General features: G+C 42.2%; 2 protein-coding genes across 3 annotated transcripts in view; one reads left to right on the top strand and one right to left on the bottom strand.

The window, feature by feature from the left end:
• LOC310880888 (synaptotagmin-like protein 2) overlaps positions 1–20859 on the bottom strand; it is a 72594-nt gene that overhangs the window by 45672 nt on the left and 6063 nt on the right. The window contains exon 3 of the mRNA XM_083797351.1: positions 12178–12294. The gene's annotated coding sequence lies outside the window, so the exon portion shown is untranslated. The remainder of the gene's footprint in view (positions 1–12177; positions 12295–20859) is intronic.
• The window catches only part of VSIG1 (V-set and immunoglobulin domain containing 1), a 27292-nt gene continuing 6581 nt past the window's right edge, over positions 149–20859 (top strand). For both annotated transcript variants that reach the window (XM_083797434.1, XM_083797435.1), the window contains exons 1-4: positions 149–3709; positions 6610–6770; positions 18927–19125; positions 20570–20725. In XM_083797434.1, coding sequence (XP_083653560.1) covers positions 3661–3709; positions 6610–6770; positions 18927–19125; positions 20570–20725 — 565 coding nt within the window. In that variant the 5' untranslated portion in view covers positions 149–3660. The remainder of the gene's footprint in view (positions 3710–6609; positions 6771–18926; positions 19126–20569; positions 20726–20859) is intronic.

Genomic DNA, 20859 nt, shown 5'->3' on the forward strand with positions numbered 1-20859 from the left:
GCGGTACTTTTTGTTAGAAAGTCATTCTTCAGCCTGAGTCAGCCAGAGCACTCGTGGCGCACAGCTCACTGGCCAAATGAGGGGGGCAAACCAAACATTTATGCTACCACCACGACTGCTGTGAACCCTTCTGCTTCTGCAACAAACCTCTCTCTAGCACGCCCAGTCCAGCACAAGCACCAGCAGCTGCAGCTGTTTTGCTTTTTGTAGGCTTTTCTCAGAGCAGGAGGCAGGAAAGACAGAAAGAGAGTTACCATCAACCCCAAAGGCCTAAGCCAGATCTAAAACTGTATCCAGGTGCTTAACTCCTCACCAATTTCACATGAGACTCCGAGGGGTAAATAAACACGTGTGTGGAGACAGGTGTTGTGGCTCTGTTGCAATAGAACAATTCAGGGTAACCTTATTGCGGCTTCTCAATACTTAAAGGGGACTTATAAAAAAGATGGGGAACAACTTTTTGCTCAGGCAGATAATGACAGGACAAGGGGGAATGGTTTTAAACTAAAAGGGGAGATTTAGATGAGATGTTAGGAGGAAATTCTTCACTCAGAGGGTGGGGAGGCACTGGAACAGGCTGCCCAGAGAAGGTGTGGATGCCCCATCCCTGGAGGTGCTCAAGGCCAGGTTAGATGAGGCCCTGGGCAACCTGACCTGGTGGGTGCTGTCCCTGCCTGTAGCAGGGGGTTGGAACCAGATGATCTTTAAGGTCCCTTCCAACCTAAGCCGTTCTATGATTCTGTGAATGCATTGCACACAAATAAATCCCTTCAGCAGCAGCAGGCATCAACTTCCCACAGCTGATACAGGCTAAGAAAACTTCCTACCTCTTCTGTGGCTGTCAAACAGGCCAGATCAGATGGCAAAGGTCTAGCATTTTGCATGCTTTTAACAAAATCCCACTGAATTAACTGCCTGCCACATTTTGGAAAAATTCAAAATGTCCACGCTACAACAACTGCAATAGTCCAGGGTTGTGGGAATGCTGGAATAACATCCCAGGCCACTGCCAGCCCCAGGGGGGCTACACGCAGACAGCTGATCCAGAGCGACCCTCTGCACCAGATTTGGCACCCCCTTTCTGTGAGCACGGCCCCTGACATGGGTTGTTAAGTACTAATCAAATAAGAAAAAGGTCTTGGAAATTGATACAGAGGGCTATGTATATTTATGACCAAGTTATTTTGAGGGAATAAACCACAGTGCTCTACTCAGAAGAGTTTATATTGTTGGTACCTTTACAGACTTCCACTATCTGAGAGCCCGAAACTAACAATGAGTACAGAAATTTACTTTTAGGCTCCAAATGCTCCCACGAAAGCTTATAAATATTTTAAGACAACAAACAAGGTTGCACAATAAGTAAGTAAACTGTAAAGTGTAACTGAAAGTCAATCTGATGATGGATTTAGAGGGTTAAGGCAGCTCCTTTACTGTATTTGTTTGAATTTTTAATTACATTCCTCTCTGCATCCCCAGCAATCAGGTGTGATGCAGAACTAGAGAGCTTTGTGAATCACGTTATGCTGGGTTTGGTGCCTTTGAACAATAACCTACTTAGAATATTTCAGAAACACAAAGCACTCAAAGTGCTGCTGAGCTTAGTCAAGCTAAATGTGGAATTCTACAGCAAGATTAAAATTGGGTTTTGGGCCAATAGAAGCAACCCAAGTGTCACCAAAGTGCTTGTCTAGGCAAGGCAGCGCAGAAAGGCCTGCTGCTTTGCTCCAGGTGTGCCTCCGGGCTTCATTTTTGTAATGACTGACACTTCTATTTATAGAGTGAGCACAGGGGAGTTCCTTGGAAGGCAACATTTCTGAGTATGTTTCAGTGTACACAGACCTGAGTCACAAAGTCTGTTAACATACAGTTCCTGGTACTGGCCCCTTCCATTTTATCAGGAGATAAGAGTCTTTGCTCCACCTCTGGCATACCCTTTCCACAAGCGGATCAATGCTTTGCCTACTCAGAGTTTGTGTGTACATCCCTGTGGCTTCCCTGCCCATGGAGGAACCAGGTATCTTTAAGGTCCCTTCCGACCCGAGCCATTCTATGATTCTGTGATATTTCTCTTTGGACTCGAGGTCTCCTGTGCATCCACGGTGAGACATATGGCTGTTCCAAGTCTTGTCCTCTTTGTCACGAAAAGGCAAACACTGCCTATCCCGTGGGAACACTGCGTGAAGCACTGAAAGTCAGAACTAAGGAAAAGACCTCTTTTATAAATTGTTTTTGAGATGGTTCATATAAAAATACAATCAAACACTGACGTCCACCCAGAGATTATTCAGGAATCTCCACAGCAATAGCAGGCAGGATAAAATTCACTTAATTACATAAGCCTGATCCTGATTATAATTGACCCAACAAGAAACTCACTGCTTCTACTGTGAAGAATCTACTGCCACGTCACAAGCCATCAGAGATGAGGGTGAGCCTGGAAATCCCCAGCTGTCCCACTACACATGGCCAGAGGCTGAGCCCCACTTCCCAAAAGGGCTTCCCCAGCTGCAGCAAGGCCCTGGCCGTGGAAAGGGTGGCTCATCACTAAAGAGGCTGGATCATCAGGCATGAACTAGGCCCGTGTTTTCGCCAAGCACGGAAAAAAAGTCACTGCCTGTTTTCATTGTCTTGGGGAGAGGTGCAGGCACATATCTAAAAGGCAATGCTGCCCTCTGTTACGTCTTCAGCTACTGCCGCATGGCTGCATGTGCACAGCCAACTACTCCCATCTCAGCCCAGGGCTTTGCACTAGTGTCAATCAAATGACATGGAATAAAGACAGCAAAGCTGCCTTCTTCAAGAAGCTGAGCACCTTGTGTTCCTCACGAGCCTCAGAGAACTAGAGAAGGTGTTTTAAATTCACCAAGGACAAACAAATCTACTGTAACTTACTGCAATTAGCCCTAACCTTCATCCACTGCTTTTTTGCTAAATACATCAGGTATTAAGATTTAAATAAAAATCAATATATTCACCTTGACATTTTGTATTAGCAGCATCCAACCTCATGCGTTCAAACTGGATGAAACTAATTGTATTATCAGTTTAGAGGATAAACTGTGTTTTATTTTAACTTTATTTTGGTGTGTTGTCTTCCTGATGAGTTCAGTACAGAAATTTCAAGGCAATCATGAGTCCAACATAACCATTCTGTATAAAACGGTATGAGAAATAAATTTTAAAACAGAACTGTACTAGCCAAGTATTATCTCCAGATACACATTTTAAAAAAAATTGATCGAATTAACAGGAAATAAAGATTATTCCTTATTCATATTAGGCCTGACTCCAACACTGGTAATCAGATTGACTGTTAATAGATCCACAAATACTTTGGTTGTGCTCAGTGGGAGTACTTATGAGGGCAAATACTGCTGGGCCTTGGTAAAGGTGGGAGAATTGGGGCTTCTCTAATTCAAAAGTTTAATATTAACAAAACACTCAGTTGCTCACACCCCACAAAATGGTTTCAACTGAACAATCACACCACTAGTCGGAGAAAAGCATACATGTGATAAAGGAGAATAAAAAGCTTATTGACGTGTTGATACATAGCTGATAAGGAAAACAAAAACCCACTTGAAAAAAAACAGTCACGGTTGAGTTTTAGTCGAACTCAGGACCTGCATCTGGTCTCTTTTCTCTCCAAACATCAAGATGTTTGCAACGATGCTGAAGATACTTCCAATCCTAGCCACCCTTGCAGGTAAGAATAACAAACTGATTGAAATAACACTGAAGTAGAGGAACTTGTTGAAATAAGAGAGCAGGTCAACCTGACTGGCAAACTAGGAAAATGCTCGGGATTTATTTCTAGATGGAATGAATATTGTGGCTACAATTCCACGCTATTTTGTGGAAATCAGCAAGCTGCCCTCTGACTGGTAATAATTTTTTGCTCAAGAACAGAATTTTAGCTTCGGTAAACCAGTGCTTTGCTTTACAGACAGGAGGAGGCAACGAGTTCACATGTAGAGTGCTAGACTGTTTCAAGAGGAGCCAAAAGCTGAATGTGAGAAAACCTAACCTTCAAGGCTGGTTTCATTACATTTGGCTTTTGTCTCCTCTTCAAGATATTCCTGGGAAATGATGCCTTGGGCCCACCCCCACCAATTTTTTGGGGGTATGCTTAACTTTAAGCATGCAAATAATCATTCGTGTTTCCATGAAGTTAAGTGAGGATGTAATACTCGTTGGAATCTAGGAAATATATGGTATATTAAAGATAATATATTATTCATGTTTCAAAGACAATTTATTGTGCTAAGCTTTACTTTTAACATATACAGGAGTAGATATTTTAAGTCTAATTCTCCAGGAGGAGATGAACTGTGTCCACTAACGAAAATGAAAGTTAGATTCCGCATTTTCTTTTCAAGATGGAATTACCTATTTTGGATGCCAAAGAAATAATTTAAATAGTTGCTCCTAGTATTTCAATGTCACCTCTCTCACTCACACAAACTCCACAGATTTTTGCCTTAGAAATTAAAAGGAATTCAGTGCTGGTACAAATACTTTGCAAAACAATATCCTCCAATTCCACAGTTGTGGACTTAAGGCTAGCAGCATGGCCGTAGCAAGGGGAACCACTGACTGCAGGTTTCTGTGGAGGCCAGCAAAATATCAGCAAACTGGTATTTACTTGTTAGCATTAAAAACTTCATGGGACTGCAATGAAAGTGGATGATTCCCAGTTAACTGCAGTCACTTTCTCTGTAGCAAGGAAATGCTCACACAGTTATATTGCTGAGTAAAAGACAGAGCAATGGTTTAATAAGAAGTTATAGTCCTGCTCACACCAGCCTTTTTTATGGGGTCACTTCTTACTCATGTGCTTTTTTCACTGAAATCAAAAGAGCTGTATGGATGAGATGGGATTATGAGTTTGAAACCATAAAGAGTGAATTAAACACAAAGCAAAGCTCTCACTAACTTCCGTGATGTGGGAATAGGCTGCGCAGTTCCAGCTCACTCCATTTCCAGTCAAAAGCACCATCTTAGAATTAGCAGTGGCTTTTAACAACCTTGCTGGACAATGAAAGTTTTATAGGTTTTGGCCTTATATGTTTACTAGAACTATGCAAGCGTATTTCAGCTGAATGTATTTATTCCAAACATACAACTTTACAGAAGATGGAGTCATTTCTGCTAAATTCTCATGGAAAAGCTTGTAATAGCCAAGCTGTGGCACTCCTGACTCCAGACACAGAGAGTGATGAAGGAAACACAGAGCAGATGACTGGAAAATGGATGTTTTCAGTAGTTTGCCATTGTGTTGAAGGACCGTAGCTTAATTCCAATGAAGAAGAGAAAATTAATGCACATACTTGCAAGTATTATTGTGGCAAGAAACTAATCTTCTGGCCAACTCTAATTGTTAAAGCTGAGAACAATGAACTGAGACAGCTAAAATAACATTACATGGCTTTCATATTAGATTACAGTAAGGATCAAGCTATTGGGAACTCACAGGACAATCAGGACTTACACATAGCACTGGGATCCTCTCTTTCCCCAAGGCAGGATCCACACTAATTTAGGTCAGTCTGCAACCGTTCCTGTGAGACTGCCCTCACATATAACGCAAATCTCGCTGCAGTTAAAGCTCGCTAGTTCTCATCCTAGCCAACACTGACATGGAAAGTGAATTATTGCCTTCTTCCTTCCACTGAACTTCTAATACTCAAGCTATCAAACAAGGAATTCAAACCCCAAAGAGATTAGGTTGAGATAGGCTTGCCTACTGTAGGAGCAGATGAATCTGCAACATTTGCATGGTTAAAAATGCCAAAATAAATCTTTCTTAAACTATGTTTTCTCTCATGTGGGTGATAGTGATAATTTGAGCAAAATATTCTTTTGATGTTGCTGAAGGTTCTGCTTAAATTCTAAAAAGCAGCACCCTAGCCTAAGATGCACAGATATTCTATTAAGAGAAGAATATTTTGTATGTTTGCCTCTATCACTCATACATTGGAAAAAAACACAGCTTCTGCATGGAAGCCATAAGGAACCTAAACATATGCAAAGTAGTTAGCAAAAGGAAAATGGAGAAAGGCTGCTAGGCTCCAAACTGGGGGAACCCAACAGTGCCACTGAGTCAGAAACAGAACATAAGAATACAATAAGAGACAACACTGTAGCAGATGGTGAGCCACGGATAAAGATCAGACATCTGAAGGAGTAACTGCAGAAAAGAAGGCAAGAAAGGTGTAAAAGAGGCCTCAGGACAGCTGTGAACGAGAGCGTGAGGTTCAGGAGAGCGCTGAGAGTGCAGAAGAAAGGTTCCGTTGAGCCGCAGGCTCTCAGTGAGAAGACAAGCCTCTGCAGGTGAGAACAGGCCTGCTTTCAGGAGCTCTGCTTTGTCAGAATATTATTGGTTTTAAGGGGACAGCTATTCTGGGGGTTTACGTGCTTGTTAGCTTTACCCACTCCTAGCTCGTTATCATGAAAACTTCCCCACCAAGCCCAAGGGAAACTGCTGAAAGGAGAAGGACAGACATCTCCTTCAGGCTGTTTGGATAAAGCAGGAGCAAGGCTCTCCTGCCCAGCCCCCAGGGCTGGCCCCAGTAGTTCTCTGTTCACCGTGCTTACTGCCCACAGGTCACGCCAGCGGCGTTGTGGTGACCGTTCCTGAGAAGATAGTGAATGTCACGACAGGCGGCAACGCAACCCTCCTTTGTACGTACGCGAGTTCTCAGCCGCTGGGAAATTTCTTTATCCAGTGGAGCTTTTACAGTGCCAAAGAGAGCCAGCTGCACACCGTAAGATATTTATTTGTTATTAATATGAAGATATGTTTAAGATGTCCTGACGTCCTTGAAGAATCTTGTTATGTTTTATAGTGTTATCCTCGCTAAGACCTGGGGGCAGGTAACCTTGGTGTTCCCACACTAAAGACAAAGGACTGAGGTGCAATGAATTTTAGGGCAGATATACAAAGCTACCAAGGCTCCCAATTCCTACTGCATGCCTGAGCTCCCACGGAAACTTATGAGAAGGTAGGAGAGGCATTCAGATGCTTCAACAACTTGCTCCAAGTCACACAGGAAGCGTGACGTGGAGTAAAGCTTAGGTGTCCAAAAATCACACAAGTGCTCCAGCCCCTGGACCAGCTCCTTTTTCTCTTGTCTGGCAGACACTTCCTTCTATTGTGAATGTGGTTTTCCTGGTGAGACGCCCTTGCCTATGACAATGAGTTCCCCACCTCAGGGTCAAATGCGAGCTCCATTATCGCTGCTATTGGGCGGCTCGGGACGAGAGCAGTGCGTAACAACAGACCACCAGCCCAAGTCAGCAGCAGTAGTGGGAAATCTGCCCCAGTTAACTTGTGTTAGCATTTTGCAGCATCCCGTGGGTGTCATTGCAGTAGCAGAACAATTACAGACCAAAGGCAAGTGCTCCCTGCCCTTCCTGAGACCAGCATCTCCCCCTGCAGCACTACAGCATGGTAGGATGGGGTATCAGTGTGGAGAGGGCAGCAGGACTGCGAGGGACACCAAGCACTAGGCAGCTGCCTGCTGTAACCACTGCCCCAGCCCCTCACGGGGCTCTGAAGGCCTTGCAGAGCAGCCTGGCCTGCCTACAGGGAGTCAGGGATGGGATGTGCAACTTCTGTACATACCCACACTAGCAGCCAGACTACAAGAGCTACCAATTAATCTAATGTTTGGGTGTGAAATTAATCCAGCATAACATGCAGGTTCTGAGTTCCCCTTAGCTCACCCAGCAAGGTGCTGAGCAGTCAGCAACAATTTTCTTTGTAAGAAGAAATGCTGCTTAGAAGTGTCACTGCATCCTTGAAGACTGTGACTTCTTTCCACACCCTAGTGTCAGACTTGGCCTTTAAGACAATCAGCCCCTGTTCTCCCCCCTAGTTTTAACCTTACTGCTAACATTTTTTTCCTACAAGTTCAGTTTTCCTGCTCGGTGTTACACCTGAGAGCTGATGTAAACAGGTTTGACTTAGATCACTGGCACAGCCCACTCTGATGATATTCCTGTCGTGTTTAACAACTTCCTAATAACATTACGTTCGGAGGTTTGCCACAGCTGATAGAGTTATACCTTCTATTCAGTTTATCAATTAGAGCAGAATTAGACTGTGTGCAATTTGCAGAACGTACAGTACTTACTACATTTGGCACTGAGCAATAGCCAGTATGCAAGAAATAGCAATTTAACAAAAGTCAGGGGAACTGCTTACCCTCCTGCTGTATATCATAGCCATAGATAAAGCCTCTAGCAGTGACAAGCACAAACAGTGGGCCCGTCCCAAGTTCTGACTCCAGCTAAATGACAGACTGATATATGCACACCTTCCTGACTAATTGTATGAGTAGTTGTTACTCATATCATTTGCTTTTTTCAAGTCAAAACTGTTTTCTTAAATAAAGAACTACTCACAAAAGGGTGGCAGCATCAGGTTTCCTAACTAAGTTGTGCATAGAGTAATGCATTATAATTTTGATCCAGTATGTTGTAGCACAGACTTCAATCACTCCTTCAGGTGGGAAGTACAGCACCAAGACAGGATCGAGCCCATATTCTCCAGATTCAGTTACAGTCTCTCCATTTTACTTGCATTAAATTTTCCTCATTGCAAGACAAAAAATGAAATACATTTTCTGATCACAACCAGGAAAAATAAGAAGATTGTAGCTGAAAGTATTTCAGAGGGAGCATGGGACAGCATCAAGAGATCCAAGAGGGGAAAAAACATTTGTAAGCTGTGATGGATGATGAGAAAATATCCCCTAAGGAATGTAATCAGAACATACTGTGGGGGGTTTGGAATATGCTCCAAAAAAAATTAACTGATGCGAGGCTCTGAAATGCCAGGGAAACCTTATGGATCAATCTCTTTAGCACTCAGTCCTGGATTTTGCAGCTCCCACTGAATTCAGTGGGGAAGCTGTGCCTATAAGAACTGGAAAAAACGCATCTGGTTTTCTCCCCATTTGAAACTAATTTCATGGTAAATTCACTTTCACACCACAGCACACATCCATTGGTAATGGATGATCTGCACTGTCAATAAATAAAGTCGATACAATCTGGCACGGCGACGGGGTAGTGCTAATCCCATCCTCCTTGAGGACAGAGGCAAAACTTCCCTTCGCTGCAGTGCCCGCTATCCTCGGCTCTACACTCAGCAAGGCGTGGAGAAAACCCTTCACTCTGCTGATGTATTCAGAGGGTGCATGCGTGTGCAGAGCTGCAGGACTGGGGTGCTGTAATTAAAATGCTTTTAGCAACCCGTTCAGCCCTGTATTATTTGGTCCCGCAGCTTTTTACCGCAACACAGTGATTCCTTGGCATTTTGAACCTATTCACAGCAAAATTAATCGTGTTAATACAAACAGTGGTAAGAAAGAATTGTGACTGCCTGTGAAAAATACCCAGTTAAAGAAATCACACAACACGGCTGAACATGAAATCGGATTTTCAACCTGTCTCTAAATCCACAGCAATTTGAGGCTGCTCTTTCCATTTCGCACTGGTGACTTTTCTGGATTTCAGAAAGGACAGAGTGCCTGGGAGCATGTATACTTTTCACCTACAGGTTTAAACAAAATATAATCTTTGTCTCTACAAACCTGGCTTTGCCCTGGTTGCTTGGCATGCAGCTGAAGTTAAATTTCATATTTTCTTCCAAGTAGAAAGTATATTCATTGCAGTGGAATAGACTGCCAGCTTTGGCTTACGTTGCTTAAAGAATACTAAAATGCAAGTCAAAAGTACATTCGATATATTGGTGAGCTGACAAAAGCAACGGAATTGAACATGTTGGCACTATAGCTTACTGAATACCAGAACAGCAGCTTGCATTTTAAGTTGGATGAAATTATTAAATTTTATGATATACTTAGATTCTTCTAACACATCTCAAATAATGAATACTTCCTTATAAGTAGCGTCTATTTCCTCCAGAAAATTTTATTAAAATTATACTGTTATTAAAATTTGCCATTTTTTCAACAATTAAATGGATACATTTTCAGCTTCCATTTTTTTAGAGTAGGAAATGTCTGCCAAACATTTTAAAGATAGGAGACTTACGATTTTTCAAAAAGCTACAGAAAATACTTGTTATCTCACCTGCTACAATCCTAAATATTCCCAACACTTCACTAAGTGCTAGCTGCCTTGAGGACCCTGTTATTCATGTGGCTAGTATAAAAAGAATTAATAGGGGGATATTCTCCGTAACAAACATAATGAAATCTGCATCCTAATAAATAATGTGTATTTACATAACTGGTAATATGGCCATTTCTCTCTGCAGTGGCAGCAAATAATAAAGCTAACACTGTAGAATGTTAGAATTAATTAAGGCAAATTTAGGTCATTAAGATTCTTTTGGCTTTTAAAATTAATGACGGTGAGCCTTACATTATTAGATTTTAGGACATTATATATATTAAGTATGGAGGCCATAGGTGTCCTTTTAAAAAGAACGTTAATATTTTATACCGTCATTTTACAGAGTTTGCAGTGTTCTGAGATACGTAAGCTCAGCCGCAGTTCTGTTTCGAGGGAAACCAATAAGATCAGTGTGAGGACTGGTGCCAGTGTTAATTTAACACCCCGGAGTATTCAGCCACAGATTTTACCTTGCTTCAAGCTTAGGCAATGCTGTTCATCAATGCACAGACCCAATGCTTCCCAGCGCTTGCTTTGTGAAGCTAGCTGGTGTGCTTCGCTGTTTGTTGTGGTGTTTTCATATCCTGTTCCCCTTTGCCACAATGCTGGCACAGGTGCTCAGCAGCTAAAAGCCATGGCAGTTACACGGGCGGGGAGGAGATACCGCAAACAGCCGGCTGCTTGCAGACACTGCGATGAGAAGGAAGGCAGCAAACAGGGGAATGGCAGGTGTTCGCTGGGCTAGTTTGAAGACAGTGCAGATATATGTAGTGTAGGAATATAAAACTTTTCTCTAATTGGAGCCTAATTTTGCTCTTATCCTGAGAAGTTCCACCAGTGGAAATAATTCGCTTCATTTGAACTAAATATTGTAAATGTCAACTAATGGAAAATGGGAAGTTATGTGTATTTTTACTTTTTTTTTTTTGCCTTTTTCCCCCTTGCAATATGTCTTTTTAATGATGAATTTTATTTTTAAATAGCTGCTCCCAGCCAAGGATCTTGAGAAATTTCCAACTACCCAACTCTCTGTACTTTACCTATAGACAAACTGAGGCAAAAACTACTTATTCAGCTCACCCAGGGTAACAGAATATATCACAGCCTGGCCTGCTTCCTAAGGTAGAGTCACAGCTCCTGCTAAGATCTACATCTGTGCTCTGAGTCACTCGGCTGACCTCAGTATAAAGCACCTAAATAAATGTTTGAAAGACTGAAGCTTTCTGTTGACTCTGCACAGGCGAGGCTGCAGCCTGGCAAGCCTAAATCCAAGTCCTGAACCCAACCAGCACCACACCTCGAGCCTCCAGCCCAGGCCACCCACAGTTAAAGCAAGTGAAATTGTCAGAGACACTGCATGGCTACCCAAGATATGCTCGCTGCAGTATTATTGATGGAAATTTTGAGTTAACTAGAGGAGTAAGGGAAAGGAATGACTGTTGTTTGTAAGAGATGCTGGGTGAATTATTGATACGCCTCTCATGGAATCATTGTCTTAAAAAAAAGCTAACTTGAAATACTTGCAAATGATGACATCAACACTGCTTTGGCAAAACTGCTGATGGACGATAGTGAGGGAAGGAATGTAGCAGCCTGTAGCAATGGTATCTTCCATTTGTTCTGTATATTGGCTTTCATCCTGAGGGAGCTCTGCATTTTTCTCCTATCTGTACTACCAAGGACGTGTCATTTAGCAGCAAGGGGCAAGATGAGGTCCTGAGAGCCCACCACACATGCTTCCAGCCACAGATGCCTGAGGCTGTGTGCTGCAGGGGCTGTCAGTGCTGCAGGGGACGCTGGCTCGGAGCAGAGCAGCCCATTCCAGCCCCCGAGTGAAGACAAGCCTCTGCAAAGCACTGCCTGGAGCACTACAGAAAACTTACTGGAAGTGGCCTCTCTAATACATGAGCATTTTGTTTTGCTTAAGGGTGATGTTTTTAAAACCAAGTCTTATCTAACACTTCAATGACCCTGCAGGCACCAAAAAACATAGCTTCATTTAATGGCAGAAAGCAAAGACAATACCTCCAGTGACGGGAAGACAGACCCTGCTGTCAGTGTCAATGCAGTCAGAGCAATTCCTGGATGTCACTGGGGTTGCTGTTGGCTGCCTGTGGTTATCTCTGGTGCTGGGGTGACAGTCTGCAGAGAGAAGGTCAAATAAACTGGCATGCTTATGCAGACAACAGAGCAAAAAGGAAAGTGGAGACAAGTAGAAAAAGATCAGGTTGTAACTTACGTGTTTGGAGCCAATAGGAGACTTAGTTTGCCTAATTTTAGGTAGAACTCAGCACTAAGATGGTATTGCATCCTATTCTGTTACTCAGGGCTTAAGACATCTGCAAAATGTGCTGAGCATGAGGCACCCTGCCCTTGTGAACAGCAACACTGCCTTCAGGGGAGTTGTGTAGAGAACAGGCTCTTGGACTTTGGGGGCACATTTCCAGTCTCATTTAACTCTCAGACCAGCCCATTTTTACTCAAATACAGCACTCCCCGTGTCACGGTATTCTGAGTATGGATGAAAAGTCAGTCAGTCATTGTCAAAAGATGGTGTATGTGACAGATGCACGGGGAAGATGTAGCTGGAGATACAAGGTAAGAAAAAAACAAAACAAAACAAAACAAAAACAACCCACAATCTTAACAACAACATAAAAAGAGCTAAATAGCTTCTGCTAGATTTATACTGCTATAAAAATTGTAATTATGTTCTGGGTTAAAATCCTAACACCGACACATGATTGAGATGAGCTCAATCAGATGCATCACTCAGAATTTTTACCTCATGCTAATTTTTACTGCATTTTCCTCTATCAGAATTATTGTGGAAGTAGCTGTTGCTTTTTTCCCACAGCTATTCAAGTGGCTGAACTAGTACCTGATCCTTTGAGAATATTCTGCCCAAAGAGTATCTGAATAGCACGTCCACACACCAGGAGCGTCTGGGCCGAATGTGAGCAAGTCTGAATAGCCCAGATTTGGGGCTAGATATTTACAGAGAGAAAAAATGTTCCTCCTCGATCCCCCCTCTAGAACATGACATTGTGGGCTGTGACGTACAGAGGAACACAAAGCTGCCTGCTGAACCAGCCTCCTCTCAGCCATCAGCTGGCCGGTGTCCCAGCCAGAATCCCTTCCAAACCCTCTTTGAGTGGGATTCCTGACTCACCGTGAAGTACAGGGTGCAACCCAAAGCAAATTGAGGTCTGATAACTGCCAAAGGCACTGAGAAAGCATGTTTGTGCTTGATACGCCGTAGAAATTACTCACTAATAGTTCAGCCACAAGAATGACACTGTGAGAACATGAAAGAGATGATCCTCCAGAGCATTTTGCACCAGTTAAAGCTGCTGAATGATTAATTCTCTAAAGGCTTCTGACTCCATACCTTTCTTCTTCCAACGTGCAATTGTAACAAGAGGCTTCCAGTCATCCTCGGTTACCCATGACAAAAATCCCAGTAATGTCGGGGATATATCCCCGCTGCAGTCTGGCAGATCAAAGTTTCACTAAAAATGTGTAAAAAGCAGCTGTGGATGAGCCAATGCATTTGGGGCCAGGCTCAGTCACACGGCACACGTCAACGAAACCAATGCACATGTGAGCTTTTGCCTGCTTATCTAGCAAGTTCAGAATCCGCGCCTTGGGCTTTAATTAACACTTGGAGAGTGCAGCATTTGCTCTCTAATTAGATGGTAAAATGCTTAAGGGAAAGATGAATACATTTTTTCCCTTGTTATTTTATAAATTCTGTCTGTACTCAGAATTCAGAAAGAGATGATGATATCTATCTGCTAAAGTTGTTAATATCTCCCTTTGCACTTATCGGTGAGAAAGAGAATTCAACAGTTCTTTTTATGGTAGCCTGAGAAAATGACAGAGAAAATGATAGAACAACACGCATACATCAGCCTAGAGAAACTTCATCGGACAGGATGCTCCAGCTTTGCATCTGCTGGTGGGAGAAAGCGAGATGGGCTTGGGGAGGGAAGACGAGTATTAGACAGGAAGCCATGTCCTCGTTCTGCCTCACAGTCAGGAAATCAAGGCTACTGTGCGGATTAAGTGGGACGTTTTGTAACGCATCTTCAAGTACGTCTGTTTTTACAAGTTTGACACCCAGATGCACTAGGCAATACAGCAATGTGGTGTGATGGCACCAGGAGATGGGAGGAACACTGACCTGGACTGAGTCCATCCAAAGCCATTTGAAAGACACACATTTACACTAATTCTAGCATTTATTTGTCTGGCCCCAAGAAGGGAAAGGAAGCAGATGGAGGCACGTTTCTTCTAATTTTCTGCCTGCTTTTTCACACGTGTCCTCTACTCCCCAAGGAACTAGATTGCTGTATGGGAGACGCTGTATAAACAAACCTGTAGGTGGGTTTCTCCTTTTCTGCCAGACATCCGGCAGCCATCGAAAACCCTCAACGCAGCTTTGCCAACTGCTTCCTCTTCAGGCGAGCACTTTCCTCACCATCACACAAGAAGGGGAACAACCTGCCCACAAGTCAGGTGAAGGTAGAAAAGGATGTGTGATTTCATGTACCAAATCCTTCTGAATTCACGACACAAATGACCTTGCCTCCAGCATTGAGGTTACCAAGATTTTCTTCCAAACTAGCATGACCATTCCCACTTCCTTCCCTGTCCTGTTTGTAATACGTATTTCCTGAACAGGTACACAAATAGTTCAACTGCCTTGGAGCTCTATGACACCAAATCCTCTTGGTTGTAGCAGACACTGTGACTCTGGAAACACAGACTAACCATGCCATTGCCTTAGAAAGACAGGAGGGATGACTGCTGACACCGCTGGGCGTTAAGCAAACCCTGGCCCACAAGTTAAAGAACAAACTGCAATCCTTTCCAAGACCAAGGAGAGACTTTCTGGACAGCTTTTAGCTGTTTTGCAGAAACTGCTGTTTCAGATTGTGGAGTTATTAGGGACAGCATTTTTAGGAGTGATAATCTCACATTTTCTTTTTTTTTTGTCAGTTATTTGATTAGTCATCCGAGGCAGCTGCTCCCTTGAAATGTGAAAAGGCATCATTATATAAAAACTCGCATGAGCAAACTAGCTGGTAATTAGAAGTAGCAACCATTACTACATCCACAGTATTGTTTTTCCACTGGTAAATCATCGACTTCACTAGAGCTGCTCATGGTTTGCTTGAGGACATTAAGTGCTTACTTTTACAGAGAACACAGCAGATTTCTTGGGTACTTTTTACATTCAAGATACTGGACTTTAAACATATTTATCACGCTGATTTAAAAAGGCCTCTGGCAAAGGACTGCCATTGACTACATTTATACTTTTTCCCATGTAGACATTTTAAGGACATTTTAGGTAAAACAGAAAGAAATGTCAATGAGATGCATACTTGTGGGAAGGGATATCAGCTGTCAGTTGCCAAAAAAAAAAAAAAGCTTTATCTTCAACAGAAAACAAGTTTTTGACTTCTGAAATGGAATAGATACATTTTTGCAAATATTTTCTTATCAGTTTTTTGAAAGGCATAAACATGATCTTTTCAAGGACAATATACAAACTTTTTATACAAGGGTTTAAAATATTAATTTTGAGTGTATTGTTTCAAACGGGCTACAAATTCGCAGCCAATTAACTGAAACATGTTCCTCTTAAATGAAATTTCCTGTGTACACAATCCAATCATACCTCTGGGACAAGATATACACTCGGTAATTAATCACAACATTACTCAGCCTTTTTGGTGTTTACCACCTTCCTTCAGGCAATGAACTCCACAGCTAGCGAGATAAGCATCATACAGGAGCAAAAGAGAGAAAGGACAGGAGCCTGCAGGGGAACCGAGTGCATTTCCTTAAGCTGTTCAACTGTGTTTATATATTCATAGTTCAAACAACAACAAAAATACTAAAAGATTCGGTTTAAATCCACGAAGAGAAGAAATATTCTCTGCTGTGCTGACACCTGCCTCAGATTTAACGGTGTACACAAAATATTTCCTCTGTGTCCATTCAGAAAGGAAGAAAGAGCGCTGAGGATTAATTTTGCAGTGAGGTATGCAGTGAGTATGAGGGCTTAGATGCATAATTCACCCTGACATCAGACGAATTAAACCATGCTCACAGGGAGCACTTGCTCCTCTGTGTTGTTTACTGGCATGCTCTGACTGCATTTACAACTTGCAGTGCCAGACTTGTTTCCCAGGAACATGTGCTGTAGCTGAGCTGGTACACAGCAGGCATAAATCCCAAATGACTCTGAGGTAGGCTGAAGAGAATTTAGACCTTTTTTCAATAGTGAAGCCCTATGAAAGGATACAGTGGACCTGTCTCTCCTCTCACGCTGCTGCAAATCAGGCACTACCTCATACAAGACATTGTGCAACTGAATTTCACACTAGTATGAAGCTGATGGAAGCTCCTGCCCTTACCCTACTCAAATGACCATCACACTACCGACTGAGAGGAGGCACAAATCCATCACTGCTGGGATCTATAGAGGAATATCTGTTTAAGAGATGCCTGAGGTCAGAATTCACAGGTTTTGTAACTTCAAAGTCATGAATTGAGCAGTGTATGACATTCTGTTGTTGCTTGTACTATGATAAGTAGAAAATGAAAGAATTGTGGCCAATAGCTTTTTTTAATTACAGGCATATCAGTTTTATATTAGCAAAGCATAAAGCCGCTTTTAAACCTGATGGGCTTGCATGGAAAAAATGGAAGCTGGAGAGTCTCTCCAACAGTCTTGCAGACTGCTAACAAAGCCCACGCTGTGCTAACATTAAAGCTGTTATCCTTCCCCGCTGCAACACCAGTTTCCCACGTGCTGGCAAAGCACGCAGTAGCTCTGGTACTCAGAGCCCTGCCTCAATTGTACCTGGTGTTTGCAATCCTGGGGCAGGGACAGATCAAGTCTGGCTGGAAAGCAGACAAAACTGCACTTGAGAGGGGGCCAAGCTGCAGTACCGAGGCTGCTGGTGCTGTGCAGCCTTGCATTTTGACCTTCATTTCAAAGCTTTATCACTGCATACACCAGCTATGTTCAGGCAGTTTTGGGGTGTAGCTTGCCTTAAGCTAATAAAGGTTTTGAGATAACATTGCTTAAAGATTTCAGTCAACACTGTATCAGGGTGGATAAATAGAATTAAGAATAAATATTCTTAATTCAAAAGGCAATCAGTTGATCTGCAAGGTAAAGCAAATTATACTCCTTGCCTGGGGTTTTGCAGTGTCCCCACAGGCAGGAAGCTTTGACAAAAAAGAACTTTTGATATTAGTCAAGCATGAATGGCATTTTACACCAGTCTGTGAAACTTTTTCCCACAAGCATTTTCCAACTATTTCCATTAAAAATATGTTGTCGGGTCCAACTTCCATAAATACATTTACAGTGCTGATTCCAGAATACTGTCAGTGGGACAAATGTTAGATCCATTTGGGTGCCAACCTGTAATTCTGTATGGTTACCACTCGTCAGTGTGAGAAAATGGTTTATGGATTGTGCTGCAGCCACTCCATTTGCCTAGAAAATGGCGTTTGTGCACTGGGGAGCATACTGCTTATCCCAAGCACTACCACTTATATATAATACTATTAGTAATATCTGAGAGAAGTAATTAACGTTCCATAGTCTTTCACATTAGCTTTGTTCTTTCAGATCTAGATTTCCCAGCAGAGTTAGACAGGACAGATTGCACGTACTCCTTGAGAACTATTATATTCACCCCAAAGCAGATGAAGTATCACAGCTCATGGCCCAAGTCTCAAACTACCAACCAGTCTCCATAATGAACACAATTTATCCCTCTGTTCAGTCGACGAGTTTGGGCTTATAAGCTTATGAGGCCAACTCTGTTCCCAGAGTGCTCTTAAGTACAATTCATGCTGCTGAAATCAGTGAAATCCGTCAATGTTAAATAGCTAATTTTAATTTAAATGCTGCATTCCTTAGATACATTTTTGCTTACCATGCCTTTAATTCTGCAAAAGTTTACTACTGTATAGTAAAAGTGGAACTTCTTGATCCCAAATAGGTACGACTTCAAGCACTGAAGCCAACAGCTGTTCTTGACTTCCATCTACGCTATAAATTCAAAAAAAAAAAAAAGAAAAAAGAACAAGATAGTTCATGACACTGACTCTGATCTTGATTACACAAACAAGAACAGCATAGTTGCTCTAACTGCACGTGTGATGATTCTGCTGGTGTTCTTGTACTGCACTATTATTGCTTCCAGATTCACTGCAAACAGATCAGGCACCTTGTTTGCTTAGACCTATGTCATGTGGATTCACTTCAGTTCTCTGTTTGCTAGCTTCTATATTTGGAAAGCTCTGCAGCCACCCCCTTTTTGCAATGACAAGTCCATTCCTGTCATAATCTTCTACTAAGCTGCGTATTAATATCACAAATGATCAGTGCTTCAATCAGTGCCACTATTAATTGCACATAACTTAGCATTTGTACACAGATTTGTCATACGATGGTCAATGATCTTAAGTCTGTGACTGAAGGACCTACAAAAAATAGCTACTGTCCATTTACACAACTAAAAAAATCCCTGTCCTGAAAAGTTTGTCATCTAAGAACCATTAGAAATATATATGCAAATGTACTACATGTTTATCTCTGTTTTCTTGGGGAAAGGTGCAAGAAAGGGGGTGACCTTGCTTCACTTAATCAAAAATCAACCATAATCCAGTTACGAGTAGCAAACAAAGTGGCAGTAAGATCTCTTGTTTTGAAACTAACAATGGATTTTCTACCACAGATCTATTATTATTCAGGAGGACAGTCTTACTCCTATGGAGAGTTTAAGAACAGGATCACAGCTGCAACAGGTCCAGGGAATGCATCGATAACAATCTCCAACATGCAGCCCTCTGACACTGGTTCCTACACCTGCGAAGTTTTCAGCCCACTGAATGATGCTGGCCAGAGCCAAAAATCAGTGATTGTCAATGTGCTGGGTAAGTGCCTTTCCTCTGTACTGCTGTATTGTAGTTTTCCTGCCCTATTACAAAAAAAATGAATTCACGCCTCAAAATATGCAGCAGCAGAGGGAATGACGGGGCTGTGATGAACAAGGCCTGTGATGCAGAAAGAAGGGCTCACTTGTGTACTGATGCGGAGCTTTTCTCCATGGGCTTTGAAGGTAGGCAGAGCTTGTGGTGCCATCTAGCTTCCAGACGAAGCAGACCTGCCCTGATACCACTCATGAGCTACACTTGCTTGACCTACAGTAAAATCTCATGGTTCCACGAGAGGCCTTCAGATTCACTTTGTGGTCTCGAAAAACTACCTGTTTTAAGCAGGTAGCTGGAATTATCCGAGTTCACTAGATTGTTCGTGTTGGAAAAAGAATGATACTGTTTGATTAAAATAAAAAGCCCTTCTAATTGTAAATGACAACTTCTCTGTGAAGCCATTACTTTTAAGCATAACCCAGGCCCAGCAAAGACCAAAATTTCAGAAAGGAGGAAAAAAGAGCAGAATGACATTTACTTCCTAGTAAGTCAAAAGTTTGTACTAACCCCATCTAACCATTGCTTTTGTACTGAGAACTCATACCTGGTCAGAGGTACGAATCAAACCCTTATGAAAGAGATTGCAGTATCAGTTGCCTGTCTGCCACGTATAGGACAAAGACACATGTAAATTTATTTCCTGAAAGTCACATTTTCACAGTACAATTACTAATTCTCATCTAAAATCTCCCAAAGAGTAAATCTTGGAGCAGTTAAGGGAAGAGACTGTACTTTTCCCATGAAAACTCACTTATGCACATAAAATTTGGCTGTGTTCATTGCCAGTATAGTTCCAGTGATGGTACTCCAAAGAACCACAACAGCATGCGTAGACATAGGAAATGAAAAATAATAGCTGTAAGCAGAAGCAAAATCTTCAGTGTACAAAGTGAGGAAACTATCAAAACTGTTTGTTTTTTTTCTTTTCTCCACATAACTATAGTTGATTTATTTATTCCACAACTGCAAGATACTGAAGAATCAGGCCTTGACCCTCTCTTTTTATGTGGAAAAGCTCCAATGCCCTGAAGGAAAGATGTTGTTATGTGGCAGAAAATGGTAGAGAATGAATAGTGACTGGTCTAGTATAAGTAATTGATAGTTGTCATCAATGCCTAAAATCTCACCATCCCCGTAATAGTATTTATTTAGCATGCAAAGGAAGAAAAGATAATAAAAATGTATCCTAGGCCACATGTATATATTTAGTATTACTGAAGTCTTTACAGGAGAGCTTTTGGTCAGATGCATAAACAAGACTATGCTCTTGGACAGAAATCTGTAACTGTGGTTTTATTCTTTACTACAGCAGCACAGAAATAGACCTCGATGTGGAAGCTTGCAGCCCTGGGTGTGAACTCATGTGTCTGTTCTTGTTCTTTTACAGTCAAACCATCAAAGCCTTTCTGCAAAATAGAAGGAACACCAGAGAAAGGCCATCTAATCTACCTCTTATGCAAATGTGAAGAGGGATTGCCTCACCCTACCTACCACTGGTACAAAGTAGACGACAATACCCTCACGCCTGTGACTGAGCAATTCAGTACGTAACTACAGGACTGCCATACTGTGCTCAAGAGCTGGAGTGCCGTAGTACCAGCTCGGATTTCAAACACTTTGCTTCACATAGGGCAGTTAAATCTTACCCTCCTCTTCTGATGTTCAGTATCACAAATT

This window comes from Anser anser, assembly GCF_964211835.1.
Source record: "Anser anser genome assembly, chromosome: 13".
In the NCBI taxonomy this organism is placed as follows: Eukaryota; Metazoa; Chordata; class Aves; order Anseriformes; family Anatidae; genus Anser; species Anser anser.